At 40.5% G+C, this 25997-nt stretch overlaps 1 protein-coding gene across 11 annotated transcripts in view; it reads right to left on the minus strand.

Moving 5' to 3' along the window:
- The window catches only part of CFAP54 (cilia and flagella associated protein 54), a 313162-nt gene that overhangs the window by 286145 nt on the left and 1020 nt on the right, over window positions 1-25997 (minus strand). For all 11 annotated transcript variants that reach the window (XM_044941473.2, XM_044941468.2, XM_044941474.2 and 8 more), the window contains exons 2-6: window positions 17624-17729; window positions 13294-13437; window positions 9668-9839; window positions 4670-4728; window positions 51-194 (exon numbers count right to left, since the gene is read on the minus strand). In XM_044941473.2, the coding sequence (XP_044797408.2) occupies window positions 51-194; window positions 4670-4728; window positions 9668-9839; window positions 13294-13437; window positions 17624-17729 (625 nt within the window). The remainder of the gene's footprint in view (window positions 1-50; window positions 195-4669; window positions 4729-9667; window positions 9840-13293; window positions 13438-17623; window positions 17730-25997) is intronic.

The following is a 25997-nucleotide window of genomic DNA, read 5'->3' on the forward strand; positions in this document are numbered from 1 at the left end:
GCAGGTTCTTTACCACTAGTGCCACCTGGGAAGCCCAAAAAGCAGCCTACCTCTCCATGAACACCAGCTTGGCAGTCATAGTAGCACTGGCAGACAGCTGTGTAAAGAGTAGCTCTCCACGTCAAGTACCTGATGGACAGGAGAGGCACTGAAGACTCCATACATATACTGGCCCACAGGAGGTATTCCAAGGCCTAAATCAGAAAGGGCACGATTGAGTGTCTTTTCATTTTAAGGGAATAATGCCAATTTTTATTCAATATAATCAAATGAAGAATGGTGAGCACAAGTCACTGATGCTAAAAATACACAAATAATGAGTCAACTAAAAAATAAGCATTTAAAAGTTAAAGAAGAATTTCAAGAATTCAAAATCTCAAGTTAGCCATTTTACGATGTCTTCCTGCCTAGCTACTAGAGTCCTATGAACTCAGCTTATTCTTCTTAACATTTACCAAATGTCAACACTAGTCGAGGAGCTAATTATGAAAGGCATGAAAGTGAAAGTGACTCAGTCGTGTTTGACTCTTTGTGACCCCGTGGACTATACAGTCCATGAAATTCTCCAGGCCAAAATACTGGAGTGGGTAGCCTTTCCCTTCTCCAGGGGATCTTCCCAATGCATGGACTGAACCCAGGTCTCCCACATTGCAGGCAGATTCTTTACCAGCTGAGCTACACAAGGCAAGCCCAAAAGTACTGGAGTGGATAGCCTATCCCTTCTCCAGGGGATCTTCCTGACCCAGGAATCTAACCAGGGTCTCCTGCATTGTAGGAGGATTCTTTACCAGCTGAGCCACAAGGGAAGCCCAAGGAGCTAATTGCAACAATGCAATTGTTATTAGCAACAAATTTCTGTTGATTGATTGACAACAGACCTTCATTGAAAAGTTTCAGTTCCTGATGCTACATATTTCTAGTAATCATAGCATCAAGGGGCTGAGAATCTAATTTCATTCCCTCAACATCACCAGCACCACCACCTGATGTCCCTCACCTTCTCTGCCCACAAGCAACAAGGAATGTGCCACGTGGCATAAGAAGACACTTCTAAACATGATATTCTTTAACCTGAAATGCAGTCACCTTGATACACCTCCAGTGCATTCGTTCTAGTTATGCCTTCTAGAACAGCACAAGACCACTCAAGACTCAACTTGAGAATTATACAGCCTTCCAAGAATCTGAAAGCATCTATGCAGGCTGCCCGCTCCCCCAGCACTCTCCAGGACTAAGATCCCCAAGCACTTCTATCCTCCCAGAACAGAGCTTCCCTCTCTTACCATGGTATTATTTGAGGTGGCCAATGTCCCTGTACAGTATATGACTAGACCACAGTAAAATGAAACTCTCACTCTCTGGTTCTGGTCCCTATATCTCTATTAAGTCAACCTGGGGTTGCTTTATTGCTGCTTTAATTGTTTCTGTCATTGTTTGCTAATTTTGCCACACTGTGAAAATTCTTGAGTTTCACGTTATCTACTGTAAAGAAATCCTATTGTGGATTTTTGCATTCATATAGTTGTGTTTTGCGGGGCGTGGGATTAAATCATGTACAAATTGTTCCCCCTTTATATCCACGTGGCTTTCAAAGCTCTCAGGATTCCTGGTATTCAAAACTTCATACTTCAAAATAAAACTAGCTAGCTACAGTTACCAGTTGTTCACATAATATTTTGGGGTGGTCTCAGATTTAGTATAAAAGATCCCACATCACAGATTTTTAGTGCCAGACAGAACCTTAAAAGTAACCTAATCTGACTCCAAGAGGCTAAACTGCTTGGAAGTGACAGAGCTGGGGCTGGAATTTGGGTCTCTGGACTCCTAAGGGCAGCAGGATTGTTCCCACTACACGCGGCAACTTCAATGAAGAGAAGAAAAGCCATCATTCCACTGAGGGTTCTGAGAAACCATCGTTCAGGTTTCGAAGCTGAAATGCCATTTCAAAAAAAAACTACTTAATTTGATTGCAGCATTTTTTTCTCGCCCATAAAAGAAAGAATTATTTCTATTAACAAAAATTTGATGATTTCAGCAGGACTAGTCTCTTCATTAAAAGAAAAGAGAACATAACTTTGAAAAATACAAATTTTAGGAGCCTAGCAAGAGCATGGTTAAGGTGTCCAGTAGGAAGACCCACACAAGGATTAGCCAGCCGAGCCACAAGATGGCAGTGCAGCGTCACTTATTTCAGTTCACGGCCTTGGAGGGGAGCAAAGAGAGGCACTTCAAAGTCTGGACTTGAACTTTATGTGATGGTCTGTGGAAGAATCTGACAACCAGCGTTCGCGCATCGGCTCTGGCCTCAGCTACATCTCTAACGATCCTAACTAGATATGCAACTCTTCCAAGCCTCAGCTTCCTCATCTGTAAGACATAAGTGATAATGCTACCTTCTCCAAGTGCTGGTGAGAATTCAATGAGTAATATGTGAAAATGGCTTAGAAGCATACCTGAGAGATGGTAAGCATTCATTCAACAAAGGACAGTGATGATAGTCTTAAGGTCTCACCCTCGCAAGACTACCAAGGCATTATTGTGTACGCAGAGCCCTTCGCACAGCACTTAGCACATAGTAGGGATTCGATAAATATTCAATAATAACAAGTGGTAATCATAATTACCAAATCCTATAGGAATAGGAGTTTAGATTGCTCTGGGGTGACACCACTAAAAACCTGAGGACCCCATGTCTGTTTCTCCTTCTGTTTTGGACTGTAATGGACTTGAACTCTACAGTAGCTACAAAATCAGGAGGATTCAGATGGGGCTGGACTGCCAAGGGCTTGTCCCCATTAAATGGACCCATCGAGTCCGTGTAGAGTCTCAGCTCAGGAATCGACTCATCAGCTGAGGGTTTGTGAGTTTCAGGGTAAAAACTTAATTTCCTTGAATCTTATTACACTGAACATACACTGAAAGAATTCCAGCCTGATCTGCAAGTGCCAATTGTGCAGCCACCCACCATCCCAAAATTCTTGCATTCCTCACTCCCCCGACTCCCACTCCACAGACTGGGTCTTTGAAACGATCCTCCTTCGGGCCTTCCTTATTCTGTCAATGAGAAACTCACGTTATATGAGGGGGAGAGAAGAAATCTTATACGGAATATAAATAAGAAATTATTTTAAGATGGCTATCATGTTAAATCAAAATTCCCTCAACATTAGCAAGTACAAACACCAACAGTTAAATGTTGGCACAGACATCTCTGCCCTTCAAAGCCTTGCCAGACGAATGTCATAAGCAGACCAAACTACGGTGATTCTGTGGAGCAGTTATTTGTTGCCACAGCAAGCACAACAGGAGATTTCCTAAATTCCTTTCAGGAAATCATCTGGAACTGAATAGAGAATCATTGGAATAGTCTGTAGGCCAAATTTACATTATGCATGGTACAGCCTCTCCTTGTTTTAATTCACACTCAAAAAGCTGGCATAGAGTTTGTTAAGTCACTGTCAGTAATAGAGCTTTTAAATGAAAGGAACAAAACAGAGAGAGAGAACACACAATTAATGCTATCCGTTAAGCATGCAAATATCTTGGCATCTATTTTTTTAAGTGTTGTCAGTTTTTAAGATACTTGGCTATGTTTTGAGGAAATAAGGAAAATAATATCTGTCCCGAGTGTCCAAATATCCAGAGCAAGTTTTTACATACAATAGAGAAGACTCACGGAGAAGGCAATGGCAGCAGCAGCAGAGAAGACTCAAATAGCAATGTTGCAAATGCCAGCAACAACTCAAGCATGGTCTCGAGGAGAGAATGTTGTCCTTTCTTGGCCTACATTCCAATGACTGGATAGTGAACACAGGGAATAAATATGTCTCCTGCAGACAAAGGTGCTACCAACATGGTAAGGAAATCAACAGAAGCCATCCCCTACAGCTAAAACTAAGCAGTGAGTACTGGTCAGTGCGAATCTTACTATAAAATAACGTCAGCTCATGACTGACATAGCTGAGGTGTTTGTTCACCCATCGAGTATCTGGGCCATAAGTACAAGACAAGTTCTTCAAGCAAATGTGGTCTGAGCTCCACAGCAAGGTGGGGTGGAGTGGGGTAATATAGTTATTAGATGGATATTCAGTATCATATTGCAGAGAAAGCAATGGCACCCCACTCCAGTACTCTTGCCTGGAAAATCCCATGGACGGAGGAGCCTGGTAGGCTGCAGTCCATGGGGTCACTAAGAGTCAGACATGACTGAGCGACTTCACTTTCACTTTTCACTTTCATGCATTGGAGAAGGAAATGGCAACCCACTCCAGTGTTCTTGCTTGGAGAATTCCAGGGACGGGGGAGCCTGGTGGGCTGCCATCTGTGCGTTCACACAGGGTCGGACACGACTGAAGTGACTTAGCAGCAGCAGCAGTAGCAGCAGTATCATATTGACAAGTTACAACTAATCTGAAAGACTGAGGGACCCTGGAGAAATATCTATCCATTTGGGAAATTCTTTCTTTTCATAAATACTTTACTGTCTACATTTTTATTTATGATCATGTTAAAGGAAAACTAAAAACAGTATACCTAGTAATACAAATACAGCCACTAACTTTTGTGACACTAAGTCATTAAATTTTCTTTGTTTAGCATTCAATGCTAACAAAAGTCTTAAGAAAACCAGGAAATACAGGGGAAGATATTCTGACAGTAAATTTCATACCTTGGAAGAATGACCTCTGATCATCAATTTTCTGCAAATAGTGTAAATGTAAATGGTACCTAGATGGAGAAAAAGATTAATATGTTTTATAGTCACATGATAGAACTTTACATTCCACACTCTAAGTTGGTAGTTCCCAAAACAAATGACTCTCTCATGAGAAAATCTGATAATGGCCAAAGTTATAATCATTATAAAACTTTTTATAACTTGCAGCTAAATTTTTAAAAGAATTAATATGACCATATTTTTAAAATGTTAACACAGGAAACTTTTAGTCTTACTTTAAAGGCATTTTAAAGTACTGGTCATTGTGTATATGTACTGAGTTGCCAGTCCAGGTTCGATGCACGATACTGGATGCTTGGGGCTGGTGCACTGGGACAACCCAGAGGGATGGAGTGGGGAGGGAGGAGGGAGGAGGGTTCAGGATGGGGAACACGTGTATACCTGTGGTGGATTCATTTTGATATTTGGCAAAACTAATACAGTTATGTAAAGTTTAAAAATAAAATAAAATTAAAAAAAATAATAAAAAAAATAAAGTACTGGTCAGTGAGAAGTGAAAGTGAAGTTGCTCAGTTGTGTCCAACTCTATGGGACCCCATAGCTTCTCAGTCCATGGGATTTTCAGGCAGGAGTACTGGAGTGGGTTGCCACTTCCTTCTCCAGGGGATCCCTGGATCCAGGGATCGAACCTGGGTCTCCCGCATTGTAGGCAGATGCTTTACCCTCTGAGCCACCAGGGAAACCCAAGCCTTACTATAAAACAAAGCCAGCTCATGACTGGGACATAGCTGAGGTATTTGTTTAGCCAACTAGTATCAGGGCCATAAGTTACAGTCCAAGCTCTTCCAGTAAAATGCAGATCAAGCTCCATAGTAAGACATAAGTTTAAGTTTTGAAATATACTGAACAAAAGGATATTTTAATAGCATAATGTATGTACTTTGTGGTTTTATTAATTCATATAAAATTTTATTGGTTCCCATGGTTTCCTCACAGTTGCATAACTAAAGATTTATCTCCAAATAAGACTAGGATACATATTTAATCATATAGCACAATACTCAACAAAGAAACTCATAACTTAAAACTCATAATGCATAATAGGTTACATTATATTCACTTGCTGTTTCATATAATATCTATTCCATTATTAAGAACGTCCCATAAGCACTCTGATGAAAAATGCCATTTCCAACTCCTATGTAAGATCATTCAAGTACGATCATTTTTAAAATCAGGCCAATAATTAAATGAAGATAGACAGCTCATTTCATAGCAGCATTTGGAGGACAAGTGGAGAATGACATCACTGTATATCTTTCTACATAGAAAACATATTATCAGGCTATAAACATAACCCAAAAGACAGTATCCTGCTGCTGCTAAGTCACTTCAGAAAGACAGTATAGCATGCTTTAAAAAGGCATTTAATTATAATGGCAAGCAATCTAAATATTTCCCATAAAATATCTGATCTAAAATTCATAACCACCACAATTCAACAATTACAAATCCTATGTTCACTTTTAAACTTAAAAACCTTCTGAGAAAATAGCACCTGCTCCAAAACACACATCCCTTGATTACAATACACCTGCAGGCATAATAAATGTGACACAAATCAGTGAACAAAATATACTAAATAAAATCTTAAATACTTAAACAACCATGAAGTTCACAGAGAATGCAATTAAGTCCTTCACATTCAGAGCCTCAGCATTCTTAATGTGCCTGCTCTCATGACGTAGAATTGTTTATCTCCAGTAAGATCCAGTAGGGAAAAATTCCTCAGCTAGTAAGAGCTCAGGCTCAGCATTCTTAACTTGGCTTTGTTGACCTGATCTGTATAACTGTGTTACTTAGGAAAAAAATCACCTAGTGAGGATATGCATAGGAGACATGTAACTCTTCACAAAACACATGACTCAGGTGTGAGCAGGGAACTCAAGACAAACATTCAGCAATGGGAACTGGGGGACTTCAGAAAGCCCTAGGAGACCACCCTCAAGAATAACAAGGGCTCTTGGTACTTCAAAGATGTACCTTTAATCTTTGCACCCCTAGTGCACCCTGACCATAATGGAATTCTTCGTTGATGGTTCAGGATATTGGCATGGCTTACAGATTCCACTGCAGAAGCACAATGGACAGACTAAATGGTTCAAAATGGAGCACAGACTGAATCTTTATGATCTCAGAATGCCTCTGGAACTTAGTTTGATGTTTTAACCAAATCCCTGATACAGAGTGACTTGTGACAAGTGACTCCTTGACATGTGACTCCTTTTCATCAAAGACAGTCACCACCAAAATAATCTCTCTATTTGAAGGCTTAAATAATTTGCGTTCAGGTTAGTTGGGAAGTCAGATATTATCCAATATTATCCAATATTCATTTACCCAGTTAGATTTTGTGAAAGAACCAAGATTGATTAAATAACTTAAGAAACCAACTCTTATAATTGTATAATAGTCAATTAAAGAGTGTTAATATTTAGCAGAAAAGTTCTAATGTATTTTAAGAAATTGACTGCAGGTCATTTTTTCACAATTCAAATTCCAAAGTTTTAAAACTACAAGGCCTTTGCACTTGCTAATCTCCCAGTCGGAATGCCCTTGCCCTGAATGCTCAGATGTCTCAGCCTGGTGTTTGTTCCAATCTCCAGTGAGGTCTACCCTGACCATTCTATTTAAAATTGCAGCCCAGGCCCCAGACCAGGCATCACTCTCACTAATCCCTTCCTAGACTTTATTTCCCTCCATAGCTCTCATCATCAGGGGCTTTCCAGGTGGCTCAGTGGTAAAAGAATCTGCCTGCCAATGCAAGAGATGAGGGTTTGATCCCTGGATCGAGAAGATCTCCTGGAGAAGGAAATGGCAACCCACTCCTATACTCTCGACTGGGAAGTCCAATGGAAGAGGAGACTGGTGGGCTGCAGTCCATGGGGTCGCAAAAAAGTCAGACATGACTGAGCATACACACAGATAGTCCTCATCACCACCTGACACATCACTTAGTTTTGACTTGTTTATCATCTCTCTGAAGTACTATGGCAGCATGAGAAACAGGGTTTTTGTGTGTTGTCCACTCCTGTATCCCTAACACCTGGAACAATGCCTGGCACTTAAGTTTGAGATGAGTTAATTAAAACAGGGACGGCAACTAATGACACTAAGTGCATGTATCTCCCACAATCCAGCAACCACTCCTGGGCGCACGTCCCAGAAAACTCTCACACGGGTCTATAAGAGGACCGATGTGAGGATACTCACTACAGGATTATCTGTGAGGTCAGAGAGGCAGGGCAAACCAGGTGCCCATCCTTATTATGGGTCTCTGCCGAATACAATTCAGCAGGCAGTTAACAAACCAGGTTTACATATAGGAACATGGCTAGATTCTAAAACCATAGTGTTGAGCAAGAAAATATTTAGGAAACAGGATAAAATCTAGAACATGATGCCAAAGAAAAAGCACCCAGCAGAATAAGGATGTGGAAGACACAGGGATTGTCCTTTTTAAAAAGAAAATGGGAGGGGGGTGGTTTTGTGGGAATCTTTGAAGGATTTCAGATAGGGAGTCACACTGCATCATCTCCACCTCTTAAGCAGAGCCTGACCCCAGGACCCAACCATCAGGTTGGGTATCACCCTTTCTTGAGCACAGAAGCTCTGCTCTGGCTCAGTCCCTGCCAAGATGCATGAGCAATTCACCCAGAGACATGGCCCTGGCAATTCTGATGATGATGGGATGCAAAAGTTTAACAATCACTGGCCTGAAAAATGTCTCCCAGAGACACTCTCATCGCGGTAGCAAATGTAAGGTCTGATTACAGTCAAAATGTCAAAAAAAATTATTTGGGGACAGTGAAGAAGGAAAAGACTAGGAAACATACTGTCAGTTGCCATGGATGAGAGAAAATCCAATATGCTTTCTTTCAAGTTGTTTTGCCCTCGTCTTATAAACTCAGAACAGACTGTCATTCTTTTTCTTACAAGAATATGTGATCCAGAGAACAATATTATAGGTTACTCCTTATAACTTCAAATTGTAACTTTAAAGAGAATTTAAGTTGAATTTAAATTGTAACTCTTAAAGGAAAAAAAGGTTACATTTTTATAAGATTTAGATAAGATTCATTTTATGAGACATATATAATGCATACATATGTTTATCTATATAATGCATATATATGTATATAAATAAACCATATACACATGTACATGCACATTCTCAGAGTTCCTCACTCAAAAACAAGGAAGAGGAGAAGGCTGATATGTAGGAAGCCCTAGTCACCGGCCAAAATATTTGAGGAGAGGACCAATAAGTAGATGATGCTTAGAAATAATCTAACCTGCAAGGGCCCTCTGATCCTTCTCCACTTAGATTTACTTGGCCAAAAAGTTTGTTCAGGCTTTTCTGTAAGATGTTATAGAAGAACATGAAAGAACTTTTGGCCAACCCAATATCGACTTACTAACTGTGGCCCCCTATTTTGTTTATATGTGAAACTAATTATCTCCACAGCTCTGATCCTCCCTTGAGCAGAAAACCCACACACTTGCTGTATAAGTTCCTGCTCCTACTGCCGCTGCTGCTAAGTCGCTTCAGTCGTGTCCAACTCTCTGCGACCCCATAGACGGCAGCCCACCAGGCTCCTCTGTCCATGGGATTCTCCAGGCAAGAACACTGGAATGGGTTGCCATTTCCTCCTCCAATGTATGAAAGTGAAAAGTCAAAGTGAAGTCACTCAGTCGTGTCCGACTCCTAGCGACCCCATGGACTGCAGCCCACCAGGCTCCTCCGTCCGTGGGATTTTCCTAAGGACAAACTAAAATGTGATAAAAATGTAACAAAGCCCACCACTGTCCTCCTATGAAATGAACATTATCTAAATCACAAAGTAATCAAGTCACCATCGAACCTGGAAATTAAATGACTTCCTGAAAGACACAATGAAAAATAAAATATTGAACACTGATATATACCATTGAAGATAATCCAGCACAGGTGCTCCTGTGGCAAAGCCACCTGCATGATGAGCCTGAAGGAGGACAAGATTTGCAGACAGTGGGTCACAGATTCTTTATTCTGCAGGTTCACATCACTGTCACAGACCAGCTGGTAGTTGCAAATATTTTTGCCATTTAAAGCATGAAACTGAAACATATGAGAAAAAAAGAATATAAATAATGTTTACACAACTTAGGAAAGCACCTCTTAAAATGCAAAAAACTAAAATGGAAACAAATTATGCATAACTAACTCAATAGATCAGTAGAGTACAGGAGAGTGAATGTTTGTGTCCTTCCAAAATGTATGTTGAAACCTCACCACCTGCCATATGAGAACATAGCAGGAAAGCAGGCCCTCACCAGACACAGAGTCTTCCAGCCCCCTGATCTTGGACTCGCCAGTCTCCAGAACCACAAGCAATAAATGTTGTTTAAGCCATCCAATCTCTGGATTTTGGCTATAGCAGCCTTAGTGGACTAACACATGGGAAGAAACTTGGTAAAATAAGTTTATTCAAACCATCCATTTAGTTAAGATCATCTTTCTTTAGTCAAAAAAAAAAAATTTACAAAGTCTTACTTCCAAAAAAAAAAAAAAAAAAAAGTCTTACTTCCAAGAATATAGGATTGAAACAATTTTTAAAAGTCTCCTAATGGCATGTTAACATTCAGATGTTATGTATGTACACAATTCTGTCGGCAAATGTTTGTTGAGCACCTCTGTTTGCCACACTCTGCTAAGCAGCAGGGAGTCAAAGAAGAGGAAGACAAGGCTCCTGACAGAGGAAAAACCCTTCCAGGCACACACTGTGTTAGGGATGCTTAAGGTGACTGCTGTGGTCACTGAGCTGAAAGTCTTTTTTAAAGTTGGGTAAGAAGGTTTAAGACAAATTGAGCTATAGAAGTGGTCCATGTTAGAACATGGACACCATTCCAAGGAATGTGGACTAGTATTTGATTTACACTTTTTAGAAATGAATTCTGACAAAAGTATGAAAGATGCAAAGCAGATGGGGGACAAAGCTACATGCAAGAGGCTAGCAGAGATCAAAGGCTTCTGAGGTTGTCCAGAGACAAAAGGGCCCTGAAATGGGGCTCTGAAAGTGGGGATGAAGAGAAAGGAAAAAGCTAAGTCTTATCTAAGATCCATGACATTTAGTGACCAATTAGAAGTGAGAGGTAAGAGAGAGGAAGAGGCTTGCAATGGTTTCCTGCTTGGATGATGGACTGGAGCCAATTATTGGAGAAAAGATGTTTGTTCAATTTGGGACATGTTGATTATGAGATCTTTATGATGTTACCTGGATAGATGGGGAGTTCAGGAGAGTGATTTTGGCTAGAGAAACATCAGAACTACTAAAGCTGTGTGAGTGTACACTCATAATAACACAAATGAGCCTTATTCTACCAGGCAGATTGTCTGCTTGGATAAATGTATTTCTAGCCACCATGAAACTGATTTCACAGCTAGGGAGGTTGAGTGTAAGCATGATAATACAATAGTATAAGAGATATGGAGGCCTGGGCCAGGGTAGTAGGGGGTGGGGGGGCTCAAAAGTTCCAATTTTTCATTCAGCACTCTTCCCAATGGGGCACTGAGATATTACAATTTATAAGAAATATATATTTGGCCGCTCAGATGGCCAAAATATGTTTCTCATATATGTTTGTTCTTCATCCACAGTTTCTAGCTCACACCCCCCCCAAACCCTTGGAATTGTTTTAAGTGTTGAGAGTGACAAAGATCTTTGGCTATGTTAATGAGGTGACTTTTGGAAAGTGGCTAAGGATGGAGGTTAAGTTGCCAATGGAGCCAACCATGTGATTAGAGGTTTAGCACTTTCAGTCCCATCCCCTGACCTCCAGGGAAGGGAATAGGGGCTGGAAGTTGAATCTACAATCAATGGCCAATAATTCAATCAATCACAATTATGCAATGAAGCCTCTCTTGGACTTCAAGGAGACCAAACCAGTCAATCCTAAAGGAAATCAACCATGAATATTCATTGGAAGGACTGTTGCTGAAGCTCCAACACTTTGGCCACCTGATGGGAAGAGCTGACTCACTGGAAAAGACCCTGATGATGAGAAACATTAAAGGCAAAAGAAGAGGCAGCAAAGGATGAGATGGTTATATAGCATCACTGACTCAATGGACATAAATTTGAGCAAACTCCAGGAGATAGTGGAAGACAGAAGAGCCTGGCATAATACAGTCCGTGAGGTCTTAAAGAATTGGACATGGCTTGGTGACTGAACAACAATAATGAAGCCTGCATAAAAACCCAAAAGGATGGTGTTTGGGAAGTTTCCAAGATGATGAACACATGGAGGTGCTGGGAGTGGGGTGCCTGCAGGGGCCATGGAAGCACTACACCCTTTCCCCATGCCTTGTTCTATGTATCTCTTCCCTCTAGTTCCTGAGTTACATTATGTCCGTTTATAATAAACCTGTAATCTAATAACTAAAACGTTTTCACAAGTGCCATGAGCCACTACAGCAAATTATTGAACCCAAGGATGGGTCGCAGGAACCTCTGAGGTAACAACTGGAGCTTGCAACTGGCATCTGAAGTGAGTATGGGATGGGGTGGAATGGGGAGTGGTCTTTTTAAGACTGAACCCTTAACCTGTGGAATCTGACTCCATCTCCTCTTAGAGTCAGAATCGAGTTGAGCTGTAGGACAATCAGCTAGTGTTCCAAGAATTATTTCTTGGTATCAGGATCCCTATCCCTCCCCTCCATATTAAGCACCAACTCACATTGCCCAGTATTCTCATTCATGCACTTGTGTCACAGGCAAACTGAATGTGCCTTCAAACATGCTTCAGCATTTCTGCTAATTTAAACCACATGTTGTTTTCAAGACCTAGAACAACCATTAAGTTTGGAATAACACAGCCTTGGATTCAGATGAATTAGGGTTCAAACACCAACTGTGTCTATTGCTTAAAACGACTAGGTTTTTTACTCTCCAAAAAGCCTCAGTTTCTTATCTGTTAAAGAGGCATAATAGTACCCATCTCTTAGGACTGCAATGAGGCTGCAAGATAACAGTTCATATAAAGCATTTAGAAGACTACCTAGCACAGGTAACTGCTCAACCAGTGACTCATCGGTGGCAATTAACATAATAATGCTGGTATACTAGAAAAAAGCATATTTTTTTTCATATCAAAAGATCTATGTTTCCTCTCCAGAGTCACTAGTTATTATACTGTGTGATTAGCTTTCTTTTTCTCTCTTATACAATAGGGATAATAACAGTATCTAACTCATAGAGTTATTGTGAGGAGCCAATGTTTTCCAAAGTACTTTGAAGAGTAAAAGCATTCTACCAATATTAGTTATAATAATAAAAAAACTGCCTACTGGGTGAATAAGTGCTTATAGTGATAAAATCTCCAAAGCATCTTTACAAAAGTTAGTAAGTGCACTTTCTCATCCAGCACAGAAAATATTTATTAAGCAACTTATAGTACACAGGTAAATACCATGCTAGGCAAATGAAAGACACTGAGAAGCTGTCAGCTAAAGGACAGACTGTTGCATAGCTAATCATAAATGGTAGCTATTTTAGCTACCACTTTCATCTTACTGTATGTGCTGCAGTTTTGTCTCCAAAGCCTTTTGGGAAAAAGACAGTTTTGAATTGATTCACGTCTGCTTTATTCTCATCAAAGTTGATGCTGAACTCCTGAAGATATCTGCCATAGCACTGTAAAAGGGCCAATTTATATTCCTGAAATAAAAAAAAGGGCTCGATGAAGGTTTTAAAATACCATTTTTCTTATCATTATTAAAATTAGGTGATATTGGGTTTCCCAGGTGGCGCTAGTGCTAAAGAACCCACCTGCCAATGCAGGAAACAGAAGAGACATGGGTTTGATCCCTGGGGTTGAAAAGATCCCCCAGAGGAGGGAATGGCAACCCATTCAGGTATTTTTGCCTGGAGAATCCCATGGACAGAGGAGCCTGGCAGGGTCACAAAGATGCAGATATGACTGAAGCAACTTAGCACAGCCAACGTTCATATTATTCTCAATGATGGCAATGTTGATAATTACTATGATCACCATTACTTCCACCATGACATCATTACTAACATTATCACAACTATTTCCAAACACACACATGACAGACACTGTTCTTTGCAATTCATGTGCATTATTTAATTCTCCTCACAACAAACCAATTGTGAGATGAGACTTCAAAGACGGGGATACTCCCCAGGGCATTGTGTGTGGCAATACCTGGATATACTCAAAATCCAACAGGTTCAACCTCAACAGAGGATAGTAATCCACCAACTCAATCACAGAGGTGGAGGAGCTGTTTAACCAGCCTTGCTTCTCTGATACCTCCTAAGCTCCAAAAAAGAAAGGACAGGTGGGGGAGGGCAGCTAGGGAGAGGAGAAAAAATGGGGGTGGGTAGAGAAAAGAAGGAAGAGGAAAAAAAGGAAGGAAGAAAAGAAAGAAAGGAGAAGAGAAGAGAAGATTGCAGGTGATAAGCTGGCTCTTTCATGTTCCATTTCTGAAGTTACATCAGGACCAATCAGTCTGTGCTGTTGTTAGTTAACGATTCTCGTCAGTTCTGATGCATGCTTAGTTTCCCATTACACAGTCAGATGCCTCATTTCTGAAGCCCACAGGGCACAGCTGACCTGGAGAGTTTCAGGGTGGTGGATGCCAACAAGGCTCCACAGATGAGTCAGCTACAGCCCTTCCTCTGCTTCTTCCCATGCCACTGTGTTTCCAGGAAGAGCAGCTGCCCTGGGTGTGAACTGCCTCTTGGGTTACCTTGCCCCTCCACAGATTCAGAGTTAAAATGCTCTTTTGTTCCTATTTCTATTGACTTGTTTGTCACTTACTCACTAATTAATTCTGAATCTTTTCCATTCTAACTTGATTCACATAATGAATTCAAATCTAGGTTCAAAACAAGAGTAGTCCAACAAGATGAGCTTTACTGTAACTAAAATAAAAATAGATTCTAGAAACCAAAGTAACCACTCAAGTTTGTTTCCAGAGTTATAAATACCTTTACCGGCCCACTTTCCCATCAGTGAAAAGTAGTTAAAACATTTTGTTTCTTTAGTAAATCTTTTAGATATTCTACCTGAAATACTCTGAATTCTTGGCCAATACCCATTATCAACTTGCTTTATCAACTTCTAACATGTTCCTTCTTCCTCCCTCCACCCATCTGGATACTCCTGAAACAACCTCAGACCGTGTTGTGTATCACCAGCTCCTTATTATGGAATTCTCCAGGCAAGAATACTGGAGTGGGGTGCCACTTCTTTCTCCAGGGGATCTTCCTGACCCAAGTATTAAACCCAGGTCTCCTACATTGCAGGCAGATTCCTTACCATATGAACTACCAGGGAAGCCTCATTATATTGAGAAGAAGCATAAAAATAAAGAGCGGGGCACTCGTCTAATTCTTGTGAAAACTGTTATTCCATTTCACATGAATATAGCTTACAAGTTGGATCTCACTTGGTTTCTTTTTCTGTAGTTTCCCAAACTCTGTATTTTCAAGTCTCTAAGAACCATGGTCCAATTACATGGAGCTGAGAGGATTCTTTAATTTGGGCAGCTGAAAATAGATCTTAGTGCTCCCTTATGCAAGTTCCTCTGCATCTTTGCCTCCATTCGGTAAATTTCCAAAAAGATTCAAGCCCAGAAAATAGAAATGGAGGAGGAAAATGAAGCTGAGAAACTGTAGACTTAGAAGATTTGAAACTGTGCCCTCAAAGAGGTAAGAGAAGCTCATAACAAAATAGAAATTCATGAGCTTGTCTTACAGAACAACAGATAAGGGAAGAGTTTGTTAAAAGCCCTTTGTTTGTAAATACCTTCACTGATTATGGTAGCTTTAGTTATTTTTTTCTCTTTCTTTCTTTCCTTAATTGCGTATCTTCCCACCTTCATGGCAGAAAGCAAAGAACTAAAGAGCCTCTAGATGAAAGTGAAAGAGGAGAGTGAAAAAGTTGACTTAAAACTCAAAATTCAAAAAACAAAGATCATGGCATCTGGTCCCATCACTTCATGGGCAAATAGATGGGTAAACAATGGAAACATTGTGATAGACTTTATTTTGAGGGGGTCCAAAATCACAGCAGATGGTGACTGCAGCCATGAAATTAAAAAACCCTTGCTCCTTGGAAGAAAAGCTATGACCCATCTGGACAGCATATTAAGAAGCATACACATTACTTTGCCGACAAAAGTCCATTTAGTCAGAGCTGTGGTTTTTCCAGTAGTCATGTATGAATGTGAGAGTTGGACTATAAAGAAAGCTGAGCACCGAAGAACTGATGTTTTTAAACTGTGGTATTGGAGAAGACTCTTGAGAGTCCCTTGAACTGCAAAGAGATCCAACCAGTACGTCCTAAAGGAAATCTGTCCTGAATATTCATTGGAAGGACTGATAGTGAAGCTGAAATCCAATACTTTGGTCACCTGATGGGAAGAACTGACTCATTGGAAAAGACCCTGATGCTGGGAAAGATTGGAGGCAGGAGGAGAATGGAACAGAGGATGAGATGGTTGGATGGCATCACTGACTTGATGGACACGAGTTTGAGCAAGCTCTGGGAGTTGGTGATGGACTGGGAAGTCTGGGCTGCTGCAGTCCATGGGGTCACAGAGTCAGACACAACTGAGCTACTGAACTGAATGGACAGCTTCAGGCTGTCCAGTTGTTCAGGCTGTCCAGGAACTAGAGTCAGCTCTGGCCTAGAGCCAGCCAACTGGGGGAAGGTTAGGACCCCCAACCCTAAAATTAGGCCTGCCCAGGCATCTCTTGACCAGTCCTTTTGACGTCAGAGGCTGAAAAGCTCTGGGCTCCCATCAGGCTGTGCACCTCCATTTTGAATACATACATAACCCAGGTGCAGCTGTGCAGAACTCCAACTACCTACCTCACCTTTCCCCCTACCTCCAATCACCTTTCCCTGAGCCTAAGATCACACTGTTGATATCTCATAAATATCCCAACTCTCTCGCTTTCTAGGAGGCAGATCTGAGACTTATTCCTTGCCTGGTTGCCTTGTGAATAAACTGTTTCTCTGCTGCAAACCTCAGCGGCTCAGTACTTGGCTCGCTTCATGTCAGGAAAACAGACCTGGCTTGGTAACAGACAGAATACCTCCCATGTCTGGCCTAAAATCACTTTGTATAAGATAACACTTGGTCCAAGGAGCCTATTAATACACGTGCCAAAGATATCATATTTAACTTGGAATAATTTGGGCCCAAGCCAGAGGTTATGGGGAAAAATTCACATTTTCATTAACTGAAAACCCAGCCTCAGTGTGGTCTTATCAAACCAAGTCCATGAGTCCGCAGCAATCCAAGACCCGGGCATTGATAATGGAACTAGAAATAAGGCAGGAACTCAGTTGGAATACAACATTGAGTAAGAACTGGGGTCTGTATGGAATGACTGCTGCAATTACATATGGCAAAGTGTTGAGAAGGAGCTGAAGGTCATTGAAACAAGGCACCTGGAAGCAAGCAACACAGCAGCAAGGCCCTGCAAGGGCTGTGGGCAAGGTCAGCCATGTGAAAAACAACAGGAAGTGGTGTCTGGGCTCCTTTGTATGAGGTAGGAACATGATGACTCAGCATTTCCTGTTGGGCGCCTACCACACCCTCTCCTAACTATGGGCTGTGCTCCTGCTCAGCCTCAGCCAACTGTCTTTCTGTTCAGGAACCTCTCACCTCTGGAGAATCCCAACTACAAAATTTTAAAGTGAACACTTTTTCTGTCACTGTGCCTCATTAAAATTTTTACATATCCCCTTGGATTTTTCCAACAACAAAAAATCAAATCGTGTAAAAGAGGAATGCTATCCAATAATAATAATAATTAGCCAAATGAGTTTCATTTGGGCTCTTTTTACTCCAGAGGTACTTACTTTCATTTCACAAAGGCTATCTCCAACCTTCAGAAGCTTCTCGTTGTAATAGGCAGTTGGCAGCCGGGGGGCGTATTTGGTCCAGATATTAAACAAAGAGGTGGCACTGTAAAAATTATAAAATAAAACGATATCTTCAAAGTCAGCAGGAAACCTAAATTAATTGGCAAGCAATCCTTAAAAACTTACCTTGTGCTAAGTCTTTTTTTTTTAACTTTTTATTTTGTATTGCTGCTGCTGCTAAGTCGCTTCAGTTGTGTCTGATTCTGTGCGACCCCATAGACGCCAATTAACAATGCTATGACAGTTTCAGGTGAACGGGGAAGGGACTCAGCCATACAGATACATGTATCCATTCTCCCCCACACTCCCCTCCCATCCAGGCTGCCCCATAACATTGAGCAGAGTTCCCTGTGCTGTACAGTAGGTCCTTGTTGGTTATCCATTTTAAATATAGCAGTGTGTACATGTCCATCCCAGACTCTCAAACTATCCCTCCCCCCCATCCTTCCTCCCTTATGCTTTCTAATGTGCCATATTGTCAATGTCTAATTATTGATAAATGTAATTATGGTTATAAGTATTATTTCCTTTGTACCAAGCACTGACAGCTCTTAATGTGCATTTTTAATGATTTTAAAATTTTAATATTTTTATTGAAATATAGTTTGTTTCAGATGTACATCGTGATTCACAATTTTTAAAAGCTATACTCCGTTTATAGTTATTATCAACCTCTGACTATATTTTCGGTGCTATGCAATATATCCTTGTAGCATACATAGTAGTTTGTACCTCTTAATCCCCTACCTCTATCTTGCCCCTCACACCTCCCCTCTCCCCACTGGTAACCACTAGTTTGTTCTCTATGTCTGTGCGTCTGTTTCTTTGTTATTATAGTTACTAGTTTGTTGTATTTTTTAGATTCCACATATAAGTGATATCATAAAGTATTTGTCTTTCTCTGGCTGACTTCTTTCACCTGGCAAAATGATGCCCTCCAAGTTTATCCAGGTTGTTGCAAATGGCAAGATTTCATTCTTTTTTATGGCTGAGTAATATTCCTCTGTGTGTGTGTGTGTTCATGTGTGTATCACATCTTCTTTATCCATTTATCTCTTGAAGGACACTTAGGTTGCTTCCATATCTTAGTTATTATAAATATTGCTGCTATGAACACTGGGACTGACTCTTTGTATGCATTTTTAAAAATCAACTTTATTTTTTAAAGTAGTTCTAGATTCACAGAAAAATTGAGCAGAATGTATAGAGATTCCCCCAAATACCCCTATCTCTGGCACATGCACAGCCTCCTCCATTATTAACATCACTCACCAAAGTGGTACATTTGTTACAATTAACATATTGACACATCATTATCACCCAGTGTCCCTAGTTTACATTAGGGTTTATTCTTGGTGCCGTCCATTATATGGCATGACTGCAGCCATGAAATTAAAAGACGCTTACTCCTTGGAAGGAAAGTTATGACCAACCTAGATAGCATTTTCAAAAGCAGAGACATTACTTTGCCAACAAAGGTTCGTCTAGTCAAGGCTATGGTTTTTCCTGTGGTCATGTATGGATGTGAGAGTTGGACTGTGAAGAAAGCTGAGCACCGAAGAATTGATGCTTCTGAACCGCGGTGTTGGAGAAGACTCAAGAGTCCCTTGGACTGCAAGAAGATCCAACCAGTCCATTCTGAAGGAGATCAGCCCTGGGATTTCTTTGGAAGGAATGATGCTAAAGCTGAAACTCCAGTACTTTGGCCACCTGATGCGAAGAGTTGACTCATTGGAAAAGACTGTGATGCTGGGAGGGATTGGGGGCAGGAGGAGAAGGGGAGGACAGAGGATGAGATGGCTGGATGGCATCACTGACTCAATGGACCTGCGTCTCAGTGAACTCTGGGAGTTGGTGATGGACAGGGAGGCCTGGCGTACTGCGATTCATGGGGTCGCAAAGAGTCGGACACGATTGAGCGACTGATCTGATCTGATCTGATCTGATAGTGCCATGTATCCACCACTGAATCACAGAGAGTAGTTTCGCCACCCTAAAAGTCTTCTGTGCTCTGCCTATTCATCATTCGCTCCCCACTAACTGCAGACAACCACTGAACTTTCTACTCTCTCTACAGTTTTGCCTTTTTCAAGATGCCATATAGTTGGAATCATACAGTATCAATATGTAGCACTTTTAAATTGGCTTCTTTCACTTAGTAATAAGGATTTACGATTCACCCATGTTTTCCCATGGCTTGATAGCTCATTTCTTTTTAGCACTGAATAATATTCCATTGTCTATATATGCCACAGTTTATCAGTTTACTTACTGAGAGACATCTTGTTTGTGTCCAAGTTTTAGCAATTTATATAAAACTGTTATAAACATCCATGTGCAGATTTTTGTATGGAATAAGTTTTCCACTCCTTTGGGTAAATACTAAGGAGCACGACTGCTGGATTATATGGTAAGAATATGTTTAGTTTTATAAGAAAACATCAAACTGTCTTCTAAAGTGGCTTTACCAATTTGCATTCCCACCAGCAATGAATGAAAATTTTCCCATTGATCCACATCCTTGTCAGCATTTGGTTTTGTCAGTGTTCTGGATTCTGGCCATGCTAATAGGTGTGTAGTGGTATCTCACTGTTGTTTTAACTTACATATTCCTGATAACATATGATTTGGAGCATCTTTTCATATATTTATTTGTCATTTATTTATCTTCCTTGGGTAGACGTCTGCTAAGATTTTTGGCACATTTTTAAAATCAGGTTGTTCGTTTTCCTATTGCTGAGTTTTTAAGAGTTCTATGTATATTTTAGATAGTAGTCCTTTATCAAATATGTGTTTTGCAAGTTTCTTCTCCCAGTCTGTGGCTTGGCTTTCATTCTATTGACAGTGTCTTTCACAGGGCAGAAAATTTTAATTTTCATGAAGTCCAGTTTATCAACTCTTTCTTTCATGGATCATGTCTTCAGTGTTGTACCTCAAAAGCCACTGCCATATCAAAGATCTTCTAGATTTCTCCTATATTATCTTCTAGGAGTTTTATAGCATATAATTTACATTAGGTTTGTGATCCATTTTGAGTATTTTGGGGAAGGGTGTAAGGTCTCTAGCTAGATATGGTTTTCACATGTGGATGTGCAATTGCAGCACATCCTTGGAAGAAAGGTTATGACCAACCTAGACAGCATATTAAAAAGCAGAGACATTATTTTGTCAACAAAGGTCCATCTAGTCAAAGCTATGGTTTTTCCAGTAGTCATGTATGGATGTGAAAGTTGGACTATAAAGAAAGCTGAGCACTGAAGAATTGATGATTTTCAACTGTGGTGTTGGAGAAGACTCTTGAGAGTTCCTTGGACTGCAAGGAGATCCAGCCAGTCCATCCTAAAGGAAATCTTTCCTGAATATTCATTGGAAGGACTGATGTTGAAGCTGAAACTCCAATACTTTGGCCACCTGATGCAAAGATCTGACTCATTTGAAAAGACCCTGATGCTGGGAAAGATTGAAGGCAGGAGGAGAAGGGGATGACAGAGGATGAGATGGTTGGATGGCATTACTGACTCGATGGACATAAGTTTGAGTAAGTTCCGGGAGTTGGTAATGGACAGGGAGGCCTGAGGTGCTGCAGTCCATGGATCGCAAAAATCGGACACAACTGAGCAACTGAACTGAACTGAAGTTAGTAATTGGGCTTCCCAGTTGGTAAAGAATCTGCCTACAATGCAGGAGATGTGGGTTTGATCCCTGGGTCAGGAAGATCCCCTGGAGGAGGGCATGGCAACCCTCTCCAGTATTCTTAGTAGCTCAAGCTGACTAATATAGGCAAGAAGAACTTAAGGACTGAAGATGGCTCAAGTATTTATCAGGTACACATCTGGGTATTAATGGAACAACCTCAATAAAAACATGTAAAAAAAAAAAGTCAATTAATTACCTAAATGATGGGGCTTCCCTGATAGCTCAGTTGGTAAAGAATCTGCCTGCAATGCAGGAGACCCTGGTTCAATTCCTGGGTCGGGAAGATCCCCTGGAGAAGGAAAGGCTACCCACTCCAGTATTCTGACCTGGAGAATTCCAAGAACTACAGTCCATGGGGTCTCAAAGAGTCGGAGACAACTGAGCAACTTTCAAAAAAAAAATTAAATAATAGCTCAGTGACAAGAGAGGAGGCAGATACAGGGTATTCCTGCCTTCATGGACAGATTAATAATATTTAAGGGTAGTAAAATATATACATGTAATCATGCCAAATAAAGAGTATAGAAAACAGCCCACAGAAGTTTAAAAAGGTAAATGTGTTTGGGTTTGTTTTGCCCTTTTCCCTTTGATTTCTGCTTCATGAAATGCATTATAATAAATATAGTAAATCCAAGAAATTTAAGATAGAATTCTTAAATTACATAGTTGAAAGAGTTCTTCTTCCCAAACCTTATGGATGAGATAATGGTGAGTAGGTCTGTTACTCATAAAAGAAAAATACCAACTTCATAAATCACTCAAAGTTACATAATAGAATTTCCTTTTTTTTTAAGTGAGCCATAAGTTCAAGTTAAAATTGCTTATTGGGAAATGGCTTACATAATGATTAAATGGGGAAAATATAACATATAATATGTAACACACATCATTTAGGAAAGTTTGTTAATACACTTTTGATTGCTATTTGATTATAACTATTGTAGAGAAAGCAATAGCACCCCACTCCAGTACTCTTGCCTGGAAAATCCCATGGACGGAGGAGCCTGGTAGGCTGCAATCTATGGGGTCGCTAAGAGTCGGACTCGACTGAGCGACTTCACTTTCACTTTTCACTTCCATGCATTGGAGAAGGAAATGGCAACCCACTCCAGTGTTCTTGCCTGGAGAATCCCAGGGACGGGGGAGCCTGGTGGGCTGCTGTCTATGGGGTCGCACAGAGTCGGACATGACTGAAGTGACTCAGCAGCAGCAGCAGCAGCAGCAAAGCAGAAAAACATAACTATATAAAAAGAATATCAAAATTTTGTGTGCTTATGACAAAAGCATAACTGTAAAATACACTGCACTCTAAATTTAAGGACATTGCTGATATGATCAAAATCTGTATGTTAGGTACTACAAATTTTATACTTATATGAGACTCTACAGTTATAAAAATAAGAAATTTTTTATTTTAAAAAATTACCATCTTGTCAAATATGTTATAAAAGCAATTCCTACCTCCAGTACTCCTAACTGGTTTCCACATTGCCATCATTACTCCATTTGTACTAAGTCAAACAACATATTTTTTTTAAAAATCACATATGGTTAATTCTTTGCCAAAAACTAAGCAATGATTTCTCATTGCATTTGGAGTAAATGTAAACTCTATAAATGGCCTCTAAAACCTTGCACACCCCGATTTACTCCTCTAATCTCATCTCATACCACTGCACCCACACTTTCCACACTGTGCTAAATAGGCTTCTGTCCACTCCTCCAAAGGGCCCTGCCTCTTTCCTGCCAAGATTCTCCCACATGATTGTTCCTTCTGTTTATCCTCTTCTTCCTTGCTGGTTGACTGCCAGGCAGCCTTCTAATCTCAGCTTCATGTCACCTTCCTCACCATTCATTTGAAGGCAGGTCTCCACTCTGTTCCCATTAAGCCTATGCTCAATTGTTACCTACTCTAATCACTTTATTGAAGATTGCAACCTCCTGTCTCCCACTCCATAACTTTTCCTCTCTTTTTCTACCTAGCATGTATCACTTTCTAGGACACCACAAAATGTACTTATTTAATATGTTTATCGTTATGTGCCCCTCTGGAATATAAGCACCAAGAGGGCCGGAGGTTTTTCTCTGGGTCATTGCTGTATCCACAGGACTTAGGGCAATACATGGCACATGTAAATTCTCAGGAGCTTCTTCCTTCACAGCGCTTGTTGTTTGTGTGTTGACTTATTAAAAGCCTTCACTTATTAAAAGTGACTCATTAAAAGCCTGTCTCTCTCTCTCCATGAGCACAGATTCCCATATCTATTTTGCTCATCACTGTATAACTCATAACTGGTGCAGGCCCTAGAGCTTCCATGGTGGCTCAGTGGTAAAGAATTCGCCTGCCAAGCAGGAGATGGGGGTTCCATCCTTGGGTTGGGAAGATCCCCTGGAGAAGGAAATAGCAACTCACTCTAGTATTCTTGCCTAGAAAATCCCATGGACAGAGGACCCTGGCAGGCTACAGTCTACGGGGTCACAAAAGAGACAGACGTGCCTTGGCAACTAAACAGCAACAACAACAGTGCAGGCCCTGGCTTATAGTAGGCACTCAATAAAAAATTATTCTGAAAATAAATACCTAAGCATGTGAGAAGTTAGATGGCTAAGGTCTGTGTCAATCCTTAATGTTTGTGAGTCTCTGTTTAAAGATGGGGCCGATACTGTACTTACCAACTGACCCAGATCAACAATTATTGAGGAAAAAAAGGATAATTCTTGAATTCTTTCAATGCCAAATATTCATTGAATGTTCACAATATCCCAACACTCAGGCTAGGTGCTAGATATACAGCAATGAAAAAATGGATCACCATCTAAACTCAACAGGAAGCTTACATTCTAACGGGAGAGACGGACAATACATAAGAGATGAATATTCAATAAAAGTATAAATTGATGGGTAAACCCTGTGTTAGATATGAAAGGCCTCCTAAGGAGGTAACAACTAAACTAAGACCTGGAAGAAAAGGAGCCAGATACTTGAAAAATTGAGGAAAGAACATTTCCAACAAAGGAGGGAGCAAATATAAAGCCCCTGGGATGATAAACAGAGGTCTGTTTTCCCGGAAAGTCCTGGAAGAGAAGTGAGGGATGAGCTGAGATGAAAGAGGCAGGCAAGGCCAGAGCTTCAGACCCTGGAAGACACCAGAAAATGTCGTAATTTTATTTTAAAAGCAATGGGAAACAGAAGTCTGTAGATAAGGGAGTGGGTGATTTGTTTATAAAGGTCACCCTGATTGCTATGTGAAGGATATATTTGAGACTCAAGCGGCTGCAGAGAAAATTTGAGATGATGATGGTTTGAACCGGAATGTTGGTAGTGGAGATGGAAAGATAAACTATTATCTAAGGCACAAAAACAGAAATATTTTAAATATAAATATATGTAGCTTGAGCTTCGCAGGTGGCACTAGTGGTAAAGAACCCACCTGCCAATGCAGGAAATGTAAGAGATGCAGGTTCCATTCCTGGGTGGAGAAGATCCCCTGGAAGAGGGCATGGCAATCCACTCCAGGATTCTTGTCTAAAGAATCCCATGGACAGAGGAGCCTGGCCAGCTACAATCCATGGGGTCGCAATAAGTAGGACACAACTGAACCAACTTAGCACACATGTGCACACATGTAGCTTAGCCATGTAATGTGCTTTCCTTAGTCAATTCTTGGTTCTCATTTTACTTGGCCCATCAGCAGGATTTGCCACAATTGACTGATCATTCCTTCCTTCTTAAAGCACTTTCTCTACTTGGCTTCCAATACACCACTGGATTTCCTCTACCTCTTTGGCCACTCCTCCTTAGTCTCTACCAGTTTCTTCCCATCTCTTCCCCACTTGTCAGTGTTGGAGGGTTCCAAAGTTCAGTCCTTGGACTCTTTTCTTCTCCATCTATACTCACTCCCTTAGCTATTCCATCAAATGTCAAAGTTTAAATGTCATCCATATGCTGATGAATCCCAAAAGTATTTCTCCTCTGACCCCCAGACTCCACATATCCAACTACCTACATAATAACTCTACCTGGATGGTGAATTACAGCTCAATCTTAATATATCTAAAAACTAAGTCTTCATCTCCCTTACTCCTGCCCAAACATGTTCATCCCACAGTCACAATCGCACCCCAGGACCTTCACACTTGCCATTCTCCCAGTGTGGCCAACTCTTTGTACAGAAATCTTATCATTTACTACCATACCTCCCTCTCATCTTTATCAAAGGTCACTTTTCCTGACTTTCCCTGACCATGTCCCCTGCCATCCCATTTTAAATTATAACACCCACGTGATATCATTCTCTTCCTCCCTGCTCTAATTTTCTCTAATTTTCTAGCACTTACTTCCGTGTAAAATAATTTCCTTACATATTTGTTTACTGGCTGTTTGTAGACACAAAAATACATATTCCATGGGGATATGAATTTGTATATTTTTTTAACTTGATGTTTTCCTAGTTCCTGGAATGGAACCTGATATTTAGGAGGTGCTCAATAAATATGCAGTTAAATCCATGAATGAATAATAAATATAAGTTAAAACTATTTCTTCATATTAAATACATGGATGAAAAATATAAGATGAAACTATTGACTATTCTAGTATTCTTCGCCACTTGCC

Source organism: Bubalus bubalis, chromosome 4, assembly GCF_019923935.1.
Source record: "Bubalus bubalis isolate 160015118507 breed Murrah chromosome 4, NDDB_SH_1, whole genome shotgun sequence".
In the NCBI taxonomy this organism is placed as follows: domain Eukaryota; kingdom Metazoa; phylum Chordata; class Mammalia; order Artiodactyla; family Bovidae; genus Bubalus; species Bubalus bubalis.